The 21,129-nt window shown below is 40.5% G+C and overlaps 1 protein-coding gene across 1 annotated transcript in view; it reads left to right on the forward strand.

Annotated features, from left to right (window-relative positions):
* ATP8A1 (ATPase phospholipid transporting 8A1) overlaps positions 1 to 21,129 on the forward strand; it is a 151,884-nt gene extending 130,755 nt beyond the window's left edge. The window contains exons 34-37 of the mRNA XM_054989944.1: positions 4,169 to 4,257; positions 6,809 to 6,901; positions 14,486 to 14,577; positions 16,358 to 21,129. Coding sequence (XP_054845919.1) covers positions 4,169 to 4,257; positions 6,809 to 6,901; positions 14,486 to 14,577; positions 16,358 to 16,455 — 372 coding nt within the window. The 3' untranslated portion in view covers positions 16,456 to 21,129. The remainder of the gene's footprint in view (positions 1 to 4,168; positions 4,258 to 6,808; positions 6,902 to 14,485; positions 14,578 to 16,357) is intronic.

The raw sequence follows: 21,129 nt of genomic DNA on the forward strand, positions 1-21,129 counted from the left end.
ATCAGCTGAACCCAGCGCAGGGTGAGTAAAGCTGACAGCCCCTTTCTCCTGGCACCCAAGTGGCAGCAGAAGGGGGCTGTCAGCTTTACTCACCCTGTACCGGCTTCAGCCCTTCGGCTGAACCCAGTGTGGGTCTGTGAAACTGACCGCCCCCTTCTTCGTATGACAGTGAAGCTGACAGCCCGAGCCCGAGCAGCAGGAGAATGGGGCTGTCAGTTTCACACACGATCAGCAGCACCATCCTGTCTGGCTTTACAAACGGCTGATGACTCAAAGTTCGTGAAAATCATGGTCCCACGAACCGCGTTTTCATGAACCACGAATCGGCCTGATGGTTGTTGTGGATTTTCCGGGCTGTATAGCTGTGGTCTTGGCGTTGTAGTTCCTGACATTTCGCCAGCAGCTGTGACTGGCATCTTCAGAGGTGTAGCACCAAAAGACAGAGATCTCTCAGTGTCACAGAAAGCGGGAGAGCACGAATCAGCCTGGTTCGTGCATTTTTTTGCTTCGTATTGTGATTCATGCCCACCTCTAATCAAGAAAGACTGAGTGGCTTAATCACTTGGTTTTCTCCTGGTTCAACCAGGAGAAAAATTCACCATACAAAAATAGTGGTACTTTTCATAGAAGGGAGTCTCCTTCCTACTTTTTTTTTATCATTGTGGCAGGTGTTACCCACCTGACCTTACTGTGTATTATGCCATATTTAAATGCAACATTCATGAACAAAATTAATGTTCTACTTTAAACAGAAATGAAGAAGACAGTAATATCAATTCTACTATTAAATGGGAATCATTCATATGACAGTACATATCAATGATTGCCTAAGCTAAAATAGCTCTTTCAACTTCTGTAGTTTAAAAACGTTTTCCATTGCTATTTTTCTACATATTTTAAATGACGTTCAAGTTTGAAAACATTTTAACGTTCAAACGTTTGAAAGAAAGTTGTCATAAAGGAAGAAGAATCTGTATATTCCAATTTAATGTAATTTACTAATTATTGGCATTTATGGTAAGTTCTTGTGTGAAATAGTATGCTTCTTTGTAGTAATGGTTATATCTAACTTTGTCTTAAAATTATACTACTAATTATCAAAGGTCGTCAACTTATGCCGCTTTTGCTAAAGTTGTATAAAGCCATCATTATTCCCCAGTTGCTCTGTGCTGCTCCAGTCTGGTTCAACAGTCCACTGGATCCTCTTGATAAGTTCTAGCAAACTTTGTTTCATACGATCCCGTCTCTTCCTCCCAGTGTACCCTTGGCCGTGGTTCAGCTAGAACTCAGGCTCCCTCAAATTTCAACAATACCATGCTATCAAGTTCAGATTATCATTCTGTGAATCTTAACAGTCTAGCATCATTACTGCAACTAGTTACAGCTGGTTGGAAACTTGGCTTAGCTCTATTGATTCAAAGCTTGCTGTTTTAAACCTAAGCTTAAATCCTAGGGATTTATTGGGAAAAAAATTATCTGTACGAAACTGAAAGCTGACCGAAAATGCTCCCCTATTTACTTTCATTTATCTTATCAGAACTGGCTAAATATCTCTTCTATTTAACAGTTCCAAAATATCAGTGCTCTTTCATGTTACTTAAATGCAATGCATTACCTTCCACTGAGATGAAGGGCCATTTTAGTAGAATTCCCTCTGAGAAACGCTGTTGTACTTTTTGTAAGGATTAAGTCAACTCAATTGCCCATATCCTTTTCGCTGCCCCTGTTATAATTCATTTCTCAATCAATTATTACTCCCTGAACCGAGCCTCTACAGAACATTTCTGAACAACAGAAACTAAAAATTTTACTCAGGCAAGATTTAGAAAGTGTACATGTGATCTAGCCATATTTATCTATGCAGTTATAAATTATAAAATATTTCAACGTATGGCTTGTAGGCTGTTAAACTGCAGGGAAAAGACACTACTAAGGGGGAACATGTTTTGCAGAAAGCTTTCAAAGTTTCACAGGTTCAAAAAGAAAACACAGAAAAGTAATTTGCTTTTCTTTCTGCTAATATTAGGAATAAGTTACCTGGAATCTGTGTCTTTTATTTCTGGTTCTATATCCCCTGGATCTACTCCTGCAACATACTCAGTTAGGTTTCACAAGGCCAAGAAGGGAGCAGGGCAGAGAGGACTTGGCATGGACCACCCATCTCATACATCAGGAAAATTTCTAAACCACAGGCAGGGCAGACGGAGCCCGTCCCCAGAACAGGCAGCCCCTGTTAGCACTATTGTCTAAGACGGGGTCTGTTTGCCGTTTCCCAGCTGACCTGCCTCTGTGCAGAGAGATGTGAACAGTGAGAGGCAAAAATGAGCTCCAAAGAGTCAGGAGGGAGCTTTCTTGTACAGAAAGGAAGGAAATACCTCAGTGGGGTTTTATTTTTTCCCTCTTCACCCAAATATACAAAGAGGCCTTCTGTCTTTAATGTGAATGTCAGCTTTAAATCTTTCAGTTTTGGATTAACTCTGCGAGAGAAAAAAATCTGACAGGCTTTCAAATATGATGCAAAAAAAACTTTTTCCCCGTCAATTCACGTTGCTCATTTGTAAAGCCAAAGGCTGGATTGACTGAATGGTGGGCGCCAGTTGCCCCTTCATTTATAGTTAGCATTACAATGGTCAGAATTAACATCCTAAGACCTGCATTATCACTTCTGCTGTTTCACTAAGCAACACTTTAATTCAGGGTGGCTAATGCAGGATAGCTCTTTGCTGTTACTCTTAACCTTAAAAAGCCATTAATGGTTGTCTTAAAAGGAGAGCGTGCTATAGAAATCGCATCTAGTTCATCTGTGCATTTTTTTGTATTATTCAGGAATCAGCCTACTTATCAATTGCTTAATACAAAATCCAAAGGGATAGTCATCTGCTTCAACCGCAAGTGCAAAGAGTCTTATGGTGTCTTAAAGGCTAACATGTTACATTTGGGCAAAAGGGCTCTGGTTCATGAAAACTTGTGCCACATTAAATTTGTGAGTCTCTCAAGCACCACAAGATTCTTCATTATTTTTGTGCAAAACAATGATCATAGCAAGTTTTTCAAGAAGTTATTGTCTTTTTAAGAATTGACTGTACCATCAAACATGTCAAAGGTTATGTTTTATATTATTACATTTATAACTTAAAAAGATTTAATTGTCTTGCTTGTAGATTCTTTCTTCTTCTGAAACGATATGCCCAATTATTTAATCTAAAATAGTACTGTAGTATTTAAAACAGTTTTTAAATGCATGAATCAGCTAAATGTTCACTTCGGTATTTGTCCTACTTTCCCTTTTATGTCCCTGATGCAGTGAGATTCCTTGTCTGTGTGTGCATGGTAATTGGTACATACAACACTTGATTTAAAATTGCCATATAGCAGGCAGCTCCCCGACAAACCTCTATATTTGGTGGTGCTTACATTACATTTCTGCTCATGAATTGGGGGGGTGGGGGGAAGGGTATGCCAGTTTGTTTTCACCCAGTTTCATCCCTTTCCCCCGTGCACTACGTCGCACGCTATTTCATAAGGTCCAGTATTTCCCTAGAGTAGTACGTCAGGTGACATACATACCGTGGACATGAGCATGTGCCTTCAGTTCATGCAAGGGATTTTTGGATCCCTGCTTAATAGCATTTGACGCAATATTGGAAGTTGCCATTAAGCAAAAACTATTTAAAAATCACCATTCTGTATCCACATCTCTTTCTTCTCTCTCTCTCTCTAGATTATGAACCATTAACCAGTACATAACTGGCTGAAATCCGTTTCATTTTTCACTTTTTGGCTTACTTCCATGCCCTCAGTGCTTTGATTACTTGAAATTACTATAAAGGGTACCATTACTAGAGAGGTAATGGTACCACTGCACTATCCTCTCCTGTGAACATGAAGAAGGCATCATGAGTGACATATGAAGAGGGAAGCTGTAAACCAGCCATGAATCGATGGTGCTTTCTTCATCTTTTCTAGGAGGGCAGTGGGCAGACTGTGCTGTCAGGGACGTTTCCTAGAAAAACTGTCGGCAGGCAGCCTCCCAAATCCCGGGCACCCATTTTCCCGAATCCTTTCCCAATTAGCTAATTTTTGCAGAGCACCCTTTTTCAATCATATGAACTAGCATCATCCTAAATGTGTAATATTTAAATTATACTTTTTGTTTAAATCCATGCAGGCAGCCATGTTGTTCAGCTCTGGTGTCTTTTGGATGGGCTTACTAAGTATTCCAATGACAGCGTTGATCTTTGACGTTGTATATAAAGTGTAAGTAAAATACTGCTTATTTATGGGCTCTGAATCATTTCTGTGTTCATATATTAGATTTTTTTAGTAATCAGTACTTTGTTTCCTCTGTACGATTATGATGTGTCTTTATTAATAATAAACATAAAATTAATGCAGACTCATTTGAAATTAAAATACTTTAATATAATATTATATATAATATACTTTGTTAGCCTGTGTCAGTTATGTCTCCAGTCCACAGTGTAAGAAGCTGTTTTGGGTACCCATTAGAGTGACGTGATTGATTGATTGATTGATTGATTGATTGATTGATTGATTGATTGATTGATTGATTGATTGATTGATTGATTGATTGATTGATTGATTGATAAAATAGTAATAACCAATAATGCAACAGAAGCCTTCAAAATTAACCCATTGTGTACCAAAAATGTATTTTAACAAAGTATTAGTTTTGAAGAAGTGTGCAGAAGTTTTACTGTTTCATAAGAGTTGTGTTTTGCCATTTCAAGATGAACAGTAGCAAGAAAAAAATCAATAGTGCCCCCTTTGAAGGCCCCCTTGTAATTCAGTGTTTAAAGTCCTGGAATGAATGGAATGGATGTAAAAGTACATGAATTTGGAAAAAATCTAAGAGTATGGGAAAGTTAAGTTGCCTGGAGCAGAAGACCTGGTTGATACATTCCAAATGAGTTGGTAGAATTAACCACACCACTTTACACTGCAAATAGAAAACCCACACAGCGAACAAACAAAGGAGTAGACTTTTTCTCTGTGCTACTTTTGTATTTGCATGGAGTTTTTAATGTAAAGGAACTTTCAAAGCTATTTATTCCATCTTCTCAGGGCTCTGCCTGCTCATTATCACCCTCATTCTCATATGTGTTTGAACCAGTGGCCTTAGTTGCAAGTGAGCATGAAATGTCAAATGGTACAACGTGCTGTTTACTGTTTACATAGTGAAAAGGTTAAGATGGCAGTTTTAACTTACAAATTGTCATGTCTGAGCCAATCATCGATGCCAGTGTTAATGATCCTTCTATGCTGAACCACTGTATTCTGCTGTAACTCGATGCCATTTTACCAGTGTTATAACTATTTCTCTCACAGGCTTCCACAGGTGTTTATCTGATGGACTGTAACAGCTTCCAGTGTTTATGACCTTGTACTCTCAGGCTTTGCTATGTCTTGCTTTTTAGTGACTCAACTTGATATTACAGATATGTAGAACGTTCTCACACAAAGAGAGTGCCAAACCCTTGTTTATGATTGGGAGGGGGGAAAGGAGCATGTTAAAAGAGAAGTCTCTCACACATGATGTCATTCCTATCAACTTTCACTCTTGCTGCTTAGATGCTTACCTGGCTTCTGAGTAGTCCTATGGACATATATATGGAAATGATCTGATTTCTGAATAAAAACCATTTACCCAAGAACCTGTGTCTTGCTGCAATGGTCCAGGGATCTGTCTTGCCATATCCTGTCATCCATAGCCTGACACAAATTCATTCATTCGGCAAAGTCTAGAAAATTGCAAGCATCTTTATTTTTTCTCTTAAGGGTTTTTTTTTTATTTTAGAATTTTTCTATACTGTGTGTAAACCAGTTTAGTGTAGTGATTAAGAGCAGTACGACTCTAATCTGGAGAAGTGTGTTTGATTCCTCACTCATCCGCTTGAAGCCAGCTGGGTGACCTTAGGTCAGTCACAGCTCTGTCAGAGCTCTCTCATCCCCACCCATCTCACAGGGTGTTTGCTGTGGGAATAATAATAGCTAAGGATGTGCGCTTTGGGTTCCCGGTTTGAGAAAAAAAAACCAAACCAGGCCCAATTCGTAAAGATTTGGTATTTCCAAATTGGGGCCAGTGTGATGGCCCCGATTTGGAAGTACCGAATCAAAGCTTCCCGAAGCAATTCGGGTCACTTCGGGAAGCTTCGGGGCCTTTTTAAAGGGCTCCCTTCCACCACGACCCCACTTACCTGGGACATCCTGGCAGCGGCGGAAGCGGCAGCGTGGGCAGTGGAGGCGCCAGCTGCGGCCTTCCCTGCTGGCTGCCACGACGGCTGAAAGAGCAGCGCAGGAGGCTGAAGCATCGGCTGCGGCCTTCCCCACTGCCCTGCTGACAGCTGTGGCAGCAGAGGCGCCTGCTCTGGCCTTCAGATAAGTGGGGTTGGGGGAAGGGGGCTCTAGGATGAGGTGGGGGTCTCACTTCGGTGTGTTCCGAATCATTACAAAGCATACCAAACCCAAAGTGGGAAAACCGAATATTTCCCCGGTGCACACCCCTAATAATAGCATACTTTGTAAACCACTCTGAGTGGGTGTTAAGTAGTTCTGAAGGGTGGTATATAAATCAAATGTTGTTATTATTATTATTATTATTAAATAGCTGAACTATTTATTTGTGTTCTTATTATGTATTCTTAGGAAATTATCATTTGAATTGATTTTAAAATCAGTGAGTGCCATTGATTTCCATACTCAAGATTTGTTTTATTGTTTCTCAAATTCAAGCGTTTAGTGTTTGAGGACAAATTGTTTGAAGGGGTTTTTTGGGTTTTTTTGGTAGAGTCAAGCGAGCAGCTTTTAAAACTCTGGTTGATGAAGTTCAGGAGTTAGAAGCAAAATCTCAAGATCCAGGAGCTGTTGTTCACGGGAAAAGGTACGGTGTCATAATTTTTAAAAAAATGTTCTTTCAGTTCTTGCTGTTGAATAGTTATTGCTACTTCATACACTCATTTAATACAGAAAGTTCTTAAAGTGTAAAGTTAAGAAGCATTGATGTACTATGCTATCTCTGACTTGACCCCAGTGCTTTTAGTATTGGAAGTACAGGTCAGACTTATCTACAAAAGGTTTTTCCGCTGAATTCATTTTGTTTCTGCGCTGAATCAAGCAGTGGTATAGTTAAGCTGAAATCAAATTATTTTGAATAAAGTTCATACATTTGTTTTATTTACGATGGCCAGGACTGAGCAAACCATGCATGTAGTAATTATGGCCAGGGATTACCAGGAGTCCTGTTTCTCAGACACCTCTTCTGCCACCATCGCTATGCTACGTGCTTTGAATCTAAAGTGTCTTTCATAAGCAGATTGTGTTGTTATCACTGGCAATCCTTTCCTGCCTCTGAGGGGAGGGAGGACTCCTTGTTTTGTCAGTTCTTTTCCTGCCTCTTTGTGAGTGTAAGACTGTGCTGGAGCTCTGACTGCCTTTTGGCCTTTTTTACCACTCCAGAGCTCCTTAGGTCATTTTTTTCTTTCCTAATGTGCCTTCAACATGTGTTTTTTTTCTTTTTTCTCTGTCTTCATTTGGAAGAAAAAAAGATGCTTGGTGCTTGCCTGCTCCACTTCACCTCTGTTATAGTAACTCACTGCTAGAACCCCCATGGCTATGTTATCTACATTTCCATCAACTGACATTGCGGCAGCCCCTATGCTAGAAAGCAACCTTGGTGCCATTATGCCTAATAACTGGCCTAAACAAGACCCTCTTCAAGAAGTGTTCATGTTGTGGGGTGAAGATAGCCCAGTCCAATGGGTATGACAAATGCCTATTCTGCTTAGGCAAAGGCCATGACACCTTACGGTGTGCAGTCTGCAAGCATTTCATGCCAAAAGCACTCCATGAAATGGTGTCATGGCTCAAAGTGGCACTTTGGGTGCATAAGAGGGAGAAATCTTCTTTGGACCTGACTACTTCGGCTCCTTCGAGTCAACCCAGTGTTCAGCTTTGGTTCCAACTCTCTCAGAGGGGGAAATTCCTAAAGCCACTGAGCTATCCACAGCTATTTCCCCACTGCCACTATCTCCCATACAACTCTTTGAAAATTGTAGGGATTCCTTAGTTCCATCTGAGAATAACAATCAACTGGAACTGGTTCATCACTAAAGATCCATTACTCTCCATATGCATCTCCTTCCCATCATTACTATGTATACAGTTATGAAGGCTTGCTGAGTATGTACCCGCCTCCTCATTATTTCTTCCCTTATATGCCGGTTCTCTCCAAACAAAACGTAAAGCAAAATCCTCATTTGTTCTTATTACGGTTCCAGAAGATAATACAGTTCTAGAATCCCTTGGATGGATTCTTTAACAATGGAATTAGCTGGAGGGTGAGTGAAAAGGAAACCTTGCATAGTTTTATACTTATTATCCAGCTTTTTTGATATCACTGGAGTTCAAGTTGATTTTGCCCACACATTTTTGGTCACCTTAAGCATAACTGGATATGGTACAGTTCCAGCAGCTTTCGAGTGTAGGACCCTGAAGACCAGATCTGAGCAGGTCAGAGCAGAGCAGTTCACCTTAATCTCTAAGGATCTCGCCATTCAAACCAACTGTTTGGAGCAGAATGGCCCTTGCTTTTCTGGAGGTCTTTCCCTCCACTGAAGAGAGGAAAGTTGACATACTAGGTAGAAAAGTGTATGCCTCTTCAGCATTAACGTTTTGAATAGGCAATTACGAAGCCCTTATGGCCCACTACCAGCTCTTCTTATGGTAAAAAATAGGCCTATACTTAAATTTAAATTTAATCCTAGATGACATGGACTTGCTAAGATCTTGAAAGGAGAAGCTCTAAGGCTTTCCAAGCAACAGATTAACACAGCCAAACCTATTGGAGATTGCTCATCCAGAGCCATAGCCTCTGCTATAGTCATTCATGGACATGCATGGCTTAGAGCCACAGCACTAGCACCTCACCATAAGGATGAAAGACTTTCCCTTTGAAGGTCATCCACCAAGGATGAGGCACTCAAAAAGATTAAGGTTAATAAGGTAACAGCAAGGTCATATGCACTTCATAATAGTAAATACAATCAGTTCTTCATATTTTCTCTTTGCTTTCCTGGTCTCTTTTGCATGCTTTGCTTGTTTGTTGATCCTTCTACATTCCATTTCTTTTCATATTTCCATTTAAGTTTTTGTTGACGAGCTATTACTTGTCTTTGTATACCAGTCCCCTGTTTCAAATCTGTTACTTCTTGAATTTCATCAGGCTGGGATTGCTTATCATTCATTGTAGCCTTCAGCTCTACAATTCCCATTTTCAGGTTTCCAACTTGGTTCATGAGTTGATCCAATGTCATATTTACTTGATTCATAGCTGCTTGTATAGCAAAGCACCTTGTAGCTCAGTTCTTTTTTTTTTTGTAGCATCTCCATCATCACTTCTTCTCCAGTAGATGTCAGTAAACAACCATAAATCCAATCGGAAAGGTTACTTCCGTTCAGAGTCAACTCTGCATACACAGCTTTTGTTTGGAGAGTTACTGTCTAACTCCAAGATAAGGAGCAAGCGGGGGCCGGTACTCTCTCCAGAGGGAGAAAAAAGAAAGGATTTTCCTTTTCTTTTCCCACTATGTTTTCCTCTAAAACAATCCTTAAAGCCTGGTTTTCCTTACATTCATATCTCCAATGCACCTAAATCATTAATTCCATTACCCCTCCTGCATTCACTTGCATGTTCAATGTGTAGAAGAGATAACAGTAAAGGCAAAAACAGAGGAGTTCATAAGACCGTAAATCATAGCAGGCACCAGCAATTTTCAATTAGTTGTTATATGGACAGTCCCATCTTATCAACATATTTTCCGTATTTAATTTTTATCCACAACACTTCTAAGTAGAGATAATTTCTAGTTAACAATGTTAAAATCCCAGCGTCTTCTTTTTCCCGATCAGTAATTTTAAGTTGTCTACTAATTAAGCCATAAAGTCAATTTCCAAAACAAATCATGACTGATTGGCGAAACTCACACATCAGCAGAGGAGGTTGTCAGTAGCAGTTGTAAGCAGAAAGTCTTGCAGAGAAAGATAGTGTGGCTTCCCAGAGGCTAACAGCTAATCGCCATGATGGCTCTGCTTCCGTCTTGAGCTGAAGGATTTGTTTCAGAGAGATTATGCTCAGCTGCATCCAAGGATCTCTCTCCAAATAGCATCCAAAGCTTCAGGGGTCTTCTCCAAAGTCCCCCTAGGAGTCCAAAAGCCTCTGGAACCCTCCAGACGGGGCAGATCAGCTATGTCTTGGGGAGCTCTCCCCAGACACAACTGACTCACTGCTGCCATTCCTAACCCTCATATATTCCTATTTAGAGGTCTGTCCTTCTCTCCATTTTTTGAACATTTCCTTTTTCTTCCTTAGTTTATTCTGGAGCTCTGTGTTCATCCACATCGGTTTTTTTGGAGCCCTTACCATGTTTCCGTCTTGCTGAAATAGCGAGGGCTTGAGCTTGCAAAAGCTCCTGTTTGAGAAGAGCCCACCCTTCACTCGCTCCTTTCCCTTCCAGCACACTCCCCCACAGAATGACTCTCATCCAGCCTCTGAGTTCATTGAAGTCGGCCCTACGAAAATCTAACCTACGAGTCTGGCTACGAACTTTCTTGGCCCTCCACAGCTACTGGAATTCAAGGAGGACGTGGTCACTCCCCCCTAAGGTCCCCACCACCTTCACCCCATCTATCAATTCTTCCCTGTTGGTTAATATTAAGTCTAGTATGGCCAAGCCCCTTGTAGCTTCTTCCACCATTTGAAAAAGGAAGTTATCGGCCAGGCAGTTCAGGAAGTTGCATAAGTTTTGTTGCTTTGCTGAGCTTGTCTCCAAGCACATATCAGGGAAGTTGAAGTCACCCATAATTATAAGGTTCTGATGTCTGGATACTCTACCAATCTGTTCAAGGAGGGCAGCATCCATTTCCTCTCCCTCGTCAGGTGGTCTGTAGCAGACTCCAACAATACCCTTTGTCCTTCCTCACCTTATTTCCACTCATATACTTTCCACTGGGTTGTCAACCACATTCTCCAGAACTTGCTGACATTCAAGGCCTCATATACAATGCCACTCCACTCCCTCTTCTACCCTTCCATTTTTTCTTGAACAACTCGTACCCATCCACTACCACATTCCAGTCATGGGAATCATCCCACCAAGTCTCAGTAATTCCTACTATATCATAGCCCTCTGTTTGCAAGAGAAGCTCAAGCTCTTCCTTTTTACTACCCATACTTCAGGCATTGGTATATAGGCACTTGTAGCCTTGTACCTTTGTTTGATCTGCCCTACCCAGATGGGCCACTACCGTTACCACTTCTTCATTGAAATCCCTATGTTGATCATCCCCTTCCCCTTGTGGCATCAGTTTAAAGCTGTCCTGATGAAGCTCTCCAGGTTCTTTCCAAACATTTTCTTCCCTGCCCTTGAAAGGTGAAGCCCATCATGTGCTAGAAGGCCTTCTCTAAGAAATCCCATAGTCCCAGAACCCAAGCGCTCCTGCTGGCACCACCACCTCAGCCAACAATTCACCTTGAGTATGGTCTGCTCCCTTTGCATTCCTCTTCCTTTGACAGGAAGGATAGAAGAGAATACCACCTGTGCCCCCATTGTATTCAACTGCCTTCCAAGAGCTTCATAGTCCTCTTTAATTCTTGTGATGGTATTCACAGCCAGGTCTTTAGTTCTCTCACGTGAACCAGCACAAATAGATACTAATCAGTCGGTCTGATCAGTTTCGGCAGTCAGTCTGTAATATCCTGAATTCTGGCTCCCAACAAGCAACACATCTCTCGAAATAGGGGATCTGGCCCGGACACATGACGTTCCATACCCCTGAGCAGAGAGTCCCCGATGACCACCACCTTCCATTTTCTTCCACTTCCGTGTGGCCCCATGTCCTCCTCACTCCCTCCTCCAGGTTTTTGTGGTTCTCCTTCTACTCTCGTCTCCATCAGCATCTCAAGCACGTCAAAATGATTCTTGACCTCCAGTGGACCAGAGTGTCACCTTAGTCCACGTCTTCTGGTTTGTACTGCAGAACTAAGAGGAGGCTCAGAAGGGAGATCGACTCTTCCTTCTTCTGTTGGACTTATTTCTTCATGCTTGTGCAGACCCCCCAGGCTCTTCTCTATAGAATCCTCCCCTTCCTTGATTTCCTGAAGGGTGGTGATCCTCTCCTTCAGGCTCTGAATCTTCTCCTCCAAAAGCCTGACCAGCTTACACTTCTGACAAGTGAAGTCTGTCTTCTCTTCCGGGAGGAAAACAAACATGGCACGCTCCATGCAGGTGACTGGAAAGGGGCCTTCTGTTGACATCATTGCCTTCCAAGTATATTCCAAGGGTATACTTCTAGCTGCAGCTCCCTTTCCTTTTCCTTCTCAAAGCCCAGATGGCTATGATGCACCATGCACTCTCTTTGCCATACATATAGCGGGCAAGGATAGTGTTCTGGCAAATGTACTAAATTGGTCCAAATCTCAGAACTACGAATGGTCCATCCGCATGGACTTCCTCCATGTGTTTGCATTGTGAGGGTATCCTACTATAGATATGTTTGCCACAGACCTCAACAGAAAATGTGCTCATTATTGTTCATGGGCAAGAAAGGGGAAGGCTTCTCTCAGAGACACCTTTCAGATCCTGTGGTCGGGCACCCCCCTGTATGCATTCCCCTCTCTTTCTCTTTTGACATTGACACTCAGCAAGGTGATGGGAAGATTCCCCTTTACTGGCTGAGGCAACCCTGGTTTGCCACTCTATTTCAAATGGCGCAGGGCAGAATCTGCCATTTTTCCCTAACACCACACCTGCTACAGGACAATGTGGTTCTCCTCCGTGATCTGGGCACTCTGAAACTGACAGCCTAGTTCATATCCCCCTTGGACTGAATTTCTCCTCACCAGGCTAGAAAGTCCTGTTGGAAGTTAGGAAACCATTCACAAGGAAATCATACCTAGACAAATGGAAAATATTTTCTCTTTGGGTTGCAGGCAACAACTTGAACCAGTCTCGGCCTCATTGCCATCTGTTTTGCACTATTAGGTCCAAGTAAAGGATCAAGATTTGGTTAATTCCCCCATTAAAGTCCACCTAGCAGCTGTTTCAGCCTACCATGATGATATAAATAGGAAATCTCTCTTTGCCCAGCCACAACGCAAGTCCTTCCTCAGAAGTTTAGCAGAACGATATCCTCCAGCATGCAGCCGATTCCCCAGTAGAGTCTTTCCTTGGTTCTTGCTTCAATAGTGCATAAACCTTTTGAGACCCCAGCTACCTGCTCTCTTAAGGTTTTGACCACTAAAACAACCTTTCCGCTGGCTATCACCTCAGCTAGGAGGGTAAGTGAATTGCAGGCCCTGACATATGACCCTCCTTTCATTATGGTATTTGCAGATAAGGTTGTCCTCTGTCCGAGCCTCCCCTTTCTGCTGATGGTCGTCTCCACTTTTTGCTTAAATCAGGACATTGTCTTACCAGTATTTTTCCCTCCTCCTACAACTAACAAAGAGAGCACATCCTTAGTGTTAAATATGCTTTGTGCTTCTACTTGGACAGGACAGCTCCTTTCAGAAAGGACCGTAATCTCTCTATCTCGTTTAAAGACCCCAAAAAGGATCTGAGGGTCACCTGCACAGACCATTTCGAATTGGATAGTTTGGCTTATTAAAGATTGTTATAAACAATCTAAACAACCATGCCCATTGCTCATAAGAGCACACTTTACAAGGGCTCAATCAACCTCATCAGCCTTCAACGTTGGCATCCTTCTAGTGGAATTGCGTAAGGCGGCCGCCTGGTCTATGTCATCCACATTCATCAAGCATTATGCCATCGACGTAGACTCCAGGAAGGATGCAACTGTGGGCAAGGCCATCCTCAAGAGTCTCTTCCATTGAAGAGCTTCATGTCCACCTGCTGGGTAAGTTACCTCAGAAATCTCCCATGTGGGACTGCACAGAAGACACAGCAAAGAAAACAAGGTCACACTTACCTGTGACAGTTGTTCATCAAATAGTCATCTGTACAGGCACACATCCCTCCCTCCTTGTGCTCTTTTTCTTACCTTCCTTCTACATCGGCAGCTTAGAAAGCTGAAGGAGGGAGCAACTAGCCATGCCTGAGGGGGAAAGTGCGCAAAAAGTCTAGGCGAGCATCTCACGCATCTAGGAGCTTTGGAACATCCGCGGTTGGCCTGTGCATGCACAGTTCCCATGTGCGCCTGCATAGAAGACCGCTCGATGAGCAACAGTTTCAGGTAAGTGCAACCCTGTTCTCCATTTATGAATTCCCACTTCTGTCTAATGTCTCACGTAAGTTGGAAATTACAGAGCCTTCCTTGAAGAAGTTCAGTTACAAAATTCTTTGTTAGCTTACCAGGTTCATAGCTTGCTAGCTTACATAGTCTTTGCAGCAGATGTGAATTTTGTTTCAGAGGTCAAATTTCACAAATTTTTCTTTTTTCTTTCTAGCTTAACTGAAACAGCTCAGCTACTAAAAAATGTTTTTAAGAAAAACCATGTCAACCTATACCGCTCTGAGTCTCTACAACAAAACTTGCTTCGTAAGTACTTGTGAACGTGCATGAAAAAAACCACACGATCAAAACATAGAATTAAGAAAAATATTAATATATTGTTGAAGGCTTTCACGGCCAGAGAACATTAGTTGTTGTCGATTTTCCGGGCTGTATGGCCGTGGTCTTGGCGTTGTAGTTCCTGATGTTTCGCCAGCAGCTGTGACTGGCATCTTCAGAGGTGTAGCACTGAAAGACAGAATTCTCTCAGTGTCAATGTGTGGAGAAAATGTTAGCAGGTAATTTATATCTACTCAGGAAGGTGGGTTTGGGCTGAGTCATCCTGTGAGAGATTCCCAGGTTTTGGCATGCTAATGGGGGGAAGCTTCACTGTATCCTGAGGAGGTTCTTTTGCATATGGATTGGTGGCTAATATGCTAATCTTTTCTGTAGGGCTATTGTAAGATGTCAGGTATTTTGTTAGTCTGGTGTTTTCCAGGACTGGAAACCATGCCTTATTCATTCTTAAACTCTCTTCTTTCCTGTTGAAATTGTGCTTATGCTTATGAATTTCAATGGCTTCCCTGTGCAATCTGACAAAGTAATTGGATGTGTTGTCCAGTATTTTAGTGTCCTGGAATAGGATACTGTGTCCTGTTTGAGTTAGGCTATGTTCAGCCACTGCTGATTTTTCAGGTTGGCCAAGTCTGCAATGTCTATCATGTTCTTTTATTCCTGTCTGGATGCTACGCTTTGTGGTCCTGATGTAAACTTGTCCACAGCTTCAGGGTATGCGGTATACTCCTGCAGAGGTGAGGGGGTCTCTACTGTCTTTTGCTGATCGTAGCACTGGTGTATTTTTCTGGTGGGTCTGAGTACAGTTTGTAGGTTGTGCTTTTTCATAAGTTTTCCCATCTGCTCAGTGATTCCTTTGATATATGGCAAAAACACTTTTCCTGTGGGAGACTGTTTTTCCTTAGTTTTTTTATTTATCCTTGGTTTAATCGCTCTTCTGATTTCATTTCTGGAATAGCTATTTGCTTGAAGTGCGTGGTTTATATGGTTAATTTCCTCGTTGAGAAAGTGTGGTTCACATATCTGTCTTGCACAGTCTACTAATGTTTTTATTATGCCTCTTTTCTGTCGAGGGTGGTGATTGGAGTTTTTGTGTAAGTACCGGTCCATGTGAGTTGGTTTCCTGTAGACCTTGTTACCTAATTGAAAGTTTGCTTTGCGGATGACCAAGGTATCTAGAAATGGGAGTTTACCCTCGATTTCAAAATGGGAGTTCAGCCTGGAAAATCTACAACAACTACAGAAAAGTATTGCTTCGAGGTTGGAAAGGACCCATGCTTCTTTCTTAGATATATATGTGGCCTTGTTGAATTGCAATTTTTGCATGCTTTAATTGTATGGCCCAAATAAAGGGGAATATTTCTGTTCACTGTGAACAAGCATACCTTTTCTTAAAGCTTAACTACATAAATGAGAAAACAGATGAATTGATAGGCCTATGCCTAACACCATGGTCTGTAATGGACAAAAATGATACGCTTAATTCAGTTTTTAACAACATTATTCAATTATATATATAACTGTAACAAGCATCACAGCAGAATATGTTAATTATTACGTCTTTCCATGTATTACTTGAGTGGCTTAATGGATTTGTTTTCTGCTTTCATTCCTGCTTCTCTCTATACAATTAGTTGCTTCTCTGTAAAATGCTAGTGACACTCTGGGTACAATGTTTCCCAGTATTTTCATGGACTGATACCTTAAAAATATGTCAGTAAAACTAAAACATTTTGTCGCTTTATATTTGCAGATGGCTATGCTTTCTCTCAAGATGAAAATGGGATTGTTTCACAGTCTGAGGTAATAAGAGCCTACGATACTACAAAGCAAAGACCTGATGAATGGTGACAGAAAACGATGTCACAGCGTTCTAGTATTTGCCATAGTGAGTCAAACGAGTAGTTTTACTAGACCTGTTAACAAGGTCCAGTAACAGAGTTAGAGGAAGATGTCTGTTGTTGCTCTTATTCCCTGAAGTTTGAATTCACATAATGAGTAGATGAAAACACTGTGCAATTATACTGTAATACACTAAATTCTGCAACAAGTGTTTCTTGGATTTTGTAAGCAGAGATTTAAAATTACCCTCACTCTTTCCAGACTTCTTATTTACAGTGAAGCTGAAGAAGTGTTGTTCCTATAGGTATATCTGGGACATAACAAAGAGTCTGATATAGCACATATTGACAAGTATAGCCCTTGCAAAGGTTTATAAATGATGAGGTATCTAAAATGCCATTTCACGAGCCTTTTGGTTTCAACAACTGCTAAAGTAACCATTTTGAAGTGACATTGACTCACGTGATGAGGTCTGATTTCAAAGCAAGGTATTTATAAGGAATTGTGTCAAACTAACCTAAAAAGTTTGCCAAAGAAGTTCTATAAAATGTGCTTCTCACCTTAATCATTCACAGAGAAAATTCAAAGGACGGCAATGTCAAGTGTGTTGTTGGTATTGCATGCTTGATGCTCTGTACTTGAAAAGTTTTACAATAATGTGAACCTGATACAGGTTGCTTTTTATTGCATTGTGTTTGTATCTGTGATCAGTTGCACCTTTTGCCTTATAAAAGCTATTCTTTTATTCCCCCTTTTCATTTAACAGAAATGTGTACATTTAATACATCAGCCATTCTCTGTGGTAAGGAGCATGTCTCTCTGAGATTTGTTTGAAGTATATACAAATACTGCTCAGTATTATAGCCCTTCTTTATGCATAAGGAAGAATTCCGTGCTCAAAGGGGAGAGCTGTGGACAAAGCTATTCCCAAAGTATCATATCTAAATATACAGGCACTTTCATTTCCATTGGTACAGATTGCCTGTTGGAGGTACTGGGATGGGGGTGGTTTTGGTCCAGTTCCCCTTTGCACCAGCAGGTTATCAGCTCTGTCAGAAATTACCAAATATACATGCATCCCATGTTTTTTCCTCTAGGACCTAAACCAGAATGCAGTACCGTTATTAGAAATCTGTTTCCCTGGACAGAAGTTTGTCCTTATCGTTTGACAGCCTGCATTTTTTACATGCTTGTTTTTTATTTAAAATGATCAAACACACGCTCAACTTGCTTAAAACACAGTGGATACTTGGTGGCTTTCTCTGTCTGAAAGAGCCAGAAATAGATATCATGAACTCATTACAGTGCCTGTATGTTCTTTTTTGCTTTATAAGACAATTATTTATTGCTTCTGTCAAATATATTACGAACAGCCCAAGATTAGTTTTGAATTAAAGTGTGCTGAAGTTTGAAAAATGAAGCTGATGATTAGCTCCTCTGTTTCCCTTTGATGTAAATATTCTGATTTATGCTGCTAATAAAACAAGGAAAATAAACTAATAAAGTGTTCACACCATAGTCAGATAATATAGAACTTCCCTCCTCACAAGAATTCCTTAAAAATTATTTTTAAATACGTCAGTATGTAAACATTGGCTGAAAGAGGCAGAATCAGATTTAATATTGCAAAATCATTTGTAACTGTGCTGTTAGTACTGTACAGTTCATCTACCGGTCAAAAGACATGCACATGTACTCTGGTAAAAGCAGTATTTCTATGTGATGATTCCCATATTAGGTCCAACTTGTAAAGCCGTGTGTTGCAGGACCTATGAAATAAGAGAACATTGCGTGTGATTGAGATCACATAGTTGCAAGGGCATTAGCTTTACCCACTAGTAATCATTAAAAAGAAGATAAAACAGAAGAAAGGAAAAAAATCTCTTACTAAAACAGCTTTGCTTGTCAGTTTTGCAGCCTCAAATTGCCATCTAGAAAGCTTCAGGCATAGATAATGAATGAATCAACGAGGGCCAAATCACTTGACCTAAAGCAAGAAAAAAATCAGAGCAGGCCTTTTTTGAAACTTGGGTGCTCACTTTATGTCGTCTATAGGACACATTGACAACACATCGACATCAACTGATTTCCCAAATGAGCAATTTAAAATGATAATCTTCTAACATACATAGAGACCAGTATTTCTCTTTAGAATAAACAAATAGAGTCAGTCGAGACATTGTGATTCAGCAGATGCTCTGTGGTGTCTCACGTATCCCATTCTTTCTTCCTGGCCCTGATGCAGCCCTTGTGGCCTCTGACAGAACCGGTCTTCTGTGTTGGGGGGGGGGGGGCGGAATCCTTCATTCACTTCCCACACCCAAGACAAATGGTCTGGCCGAAGTACCGCATGGTGAGTGCAGGTGTGTGCCCCTCCTCCTTTCTTTCCCAGCAACATGAAACAGTTTACATTCAATTGTCCCAGAAAACTTATTGTTACACAAACAAGCATGTGACCTCACCCTCACTGGACTGGGGTAAAAACACAGATATTGCGTTAGCTGGAGCTGTGGAAACACAAGTTCCATGACTGTCCATGTTTAGTGACAGAAGATGGCACACAATAGATATTCTTTCTGGCACTTTTTTTGCTACTTGAAATCGATAGTCACTACTAGGACATTTTACTGATCATTGCGGGGGTTGGAAGATACAATCTTCCAGGGATGCCGAATACATTTTCTTCATAAAATAAGGGGAAAGTCCATCACTGCACATTTTATGCAGAATAGCTTTGTTACAAATCTGAAGGCGTGTACCACTTTTTTCATCATCTCCCAATCTTATTAACCTTATTCTTAAGAATTGATTTTAATGTGTTTTTTCACACACTGGATGTAATTTTATCTAATAAGACCCAATAGAAGGGTATGTGTACTTGATTAAATGATCATTGTGCATGTAGACTGTTTTTAACAGTTGGATTTTTCCTGCTATTAAAATCAACTCAAATGCTTTATGCCCAGAAATAAAAGATGCCCAAATAAATTTATTTATTTAGCCAGAATTCAGGACAGGCATACAATAAAATATATTGTGGTGTTTGCAGAAAAATAAGGGTCATATTAAAAGAATATATACATCTATATATTCTCTTCACCAGTAGGCATATATTTTAACCAAAAAAATGTAAACTTTTGCAGTTCTATGTATTGTCAAAGGCTTTCACGGCTGGAGATTGTTGGTGGTTGTGGATTTTCCGGGCTGTATGGCCGTGGTCTTGGCATTGTAGTTCCTGACACTGAGAGATCTCTGTCTTTTGGTGCTACACCTCTGAAGATGCCAGTCACAGCTGCTGGCGAAACGTCAGGAACTACAATGCCAAGACCACTGCTATACATCCCGGAAAATCCACAACCATTTTGCAGTTCTCTTACTTAAATCCAAAAGGGAAGTTATATTTATGTATTTTTATGTGTTAAGTATACTGTGTAATAGTTTCAAGCTATTACTAAATAGCTGCAGCAAACTTCAGTTGATTGAAAATAGTGTCAGTCAGAAATCAATAGAACTTATACATGCCTGTGTTTTTATCGCTTTTGGAAATGTGTAACTAACTGATTTGAGAAGCCATAAGTGGACTTGTTTTTCTTAGTGCTACTAGATTTATTTTTGCAAACCAATTTTGACAAATTTATAATTAAACAACTTTCTAGTTGTATAAAATAGAAGAAATATTTAAAAGAAACGATAACAGTGAAAGGTTCCTATTACTCAGTCAAGCATGGGAATCCATCTTTTGTCACCATGTACTGGATTTTCTCTTCCGTACTAGAGAAATGGACAGTCTGTTCAGCCTAACCCCCTCATCCTCTACTTATTTATGTCGTGTGCAGAAACAGTTGTTGTAAGTTGTGTATCAATCTGACTGCATGAGTTAATATGTCACAATGTGAATTTGACCTGATGCATGCGTCTCCCGTAAAATTCATTTTTTCTTTTCCTTCAGTTAGAAACACGCATCATGCCATATATATTTGATAAGCAAAAGTAGGTGTTGGCTAAACCACTTCATTTTGTTAGTATTGAATGTAAACTCAGAAAATCATATACATATTAATATGAATCACATTCCAGAATTTGTGCAAGAGCCAACCTAATTGGATTACCCATCAGTAGAACTCTGGTGAAAATTGGCAGGGCATCTGATGTTTTATAGATGACTTCAACACAGACTTTTGCATTCATTCAATATTTTGTAATTACAAAACTGTGACCTAAATGTGTAGAAGTAAAATCATGTTTGTGTTTTTGTTTGGGGTTGTGGGGGAGGGGGCTGGCTTGTTCTACAATTGAAGCCATAATGCATTAATGTCGGTTTTCGGCTGTGACTTGATTTTCATTATGTTTCAGTGTCTAATCACTAAATGCTGCCATAGAAGGCAAACATTATATAAAATCAAGACTGCATAAAAGTAAGATAGGCCTTTCCAACTCCACTGAACCATTACTGCTGAAACTACTGTGGAAATTGTAAAGCTGCATGGAGGGGTTTTGACTCAGTGTTTACGGTAGTTTTCCTCAGGTTGTTTTAACTTGATGTTAAATGCACTGTTTTATAACAGGTTATTCAATTTTAGTAATATATTCAGTTTTATGCAGTGTTACATGTTATTGGCATTTTGTAAATGCATGTTTTGAACTGCAGATTTTAACTGTTTTGTCTCGTTTAAAAAAATAAAA

Source organism: Eublepharis macularius, chromosome 10 (assembly GCF_028583425.1).
Source record: "Eublepharis macularius isolate TG4126 chromosome 10, MPM_Emac_v1.0, whole genome shotgun sequence".
NCBI lineage: Eukaryota > Metazoa > Chordata > Lepidosauria > Squamata > Eublepharidae > Eublepharis > Eublepharis macularius.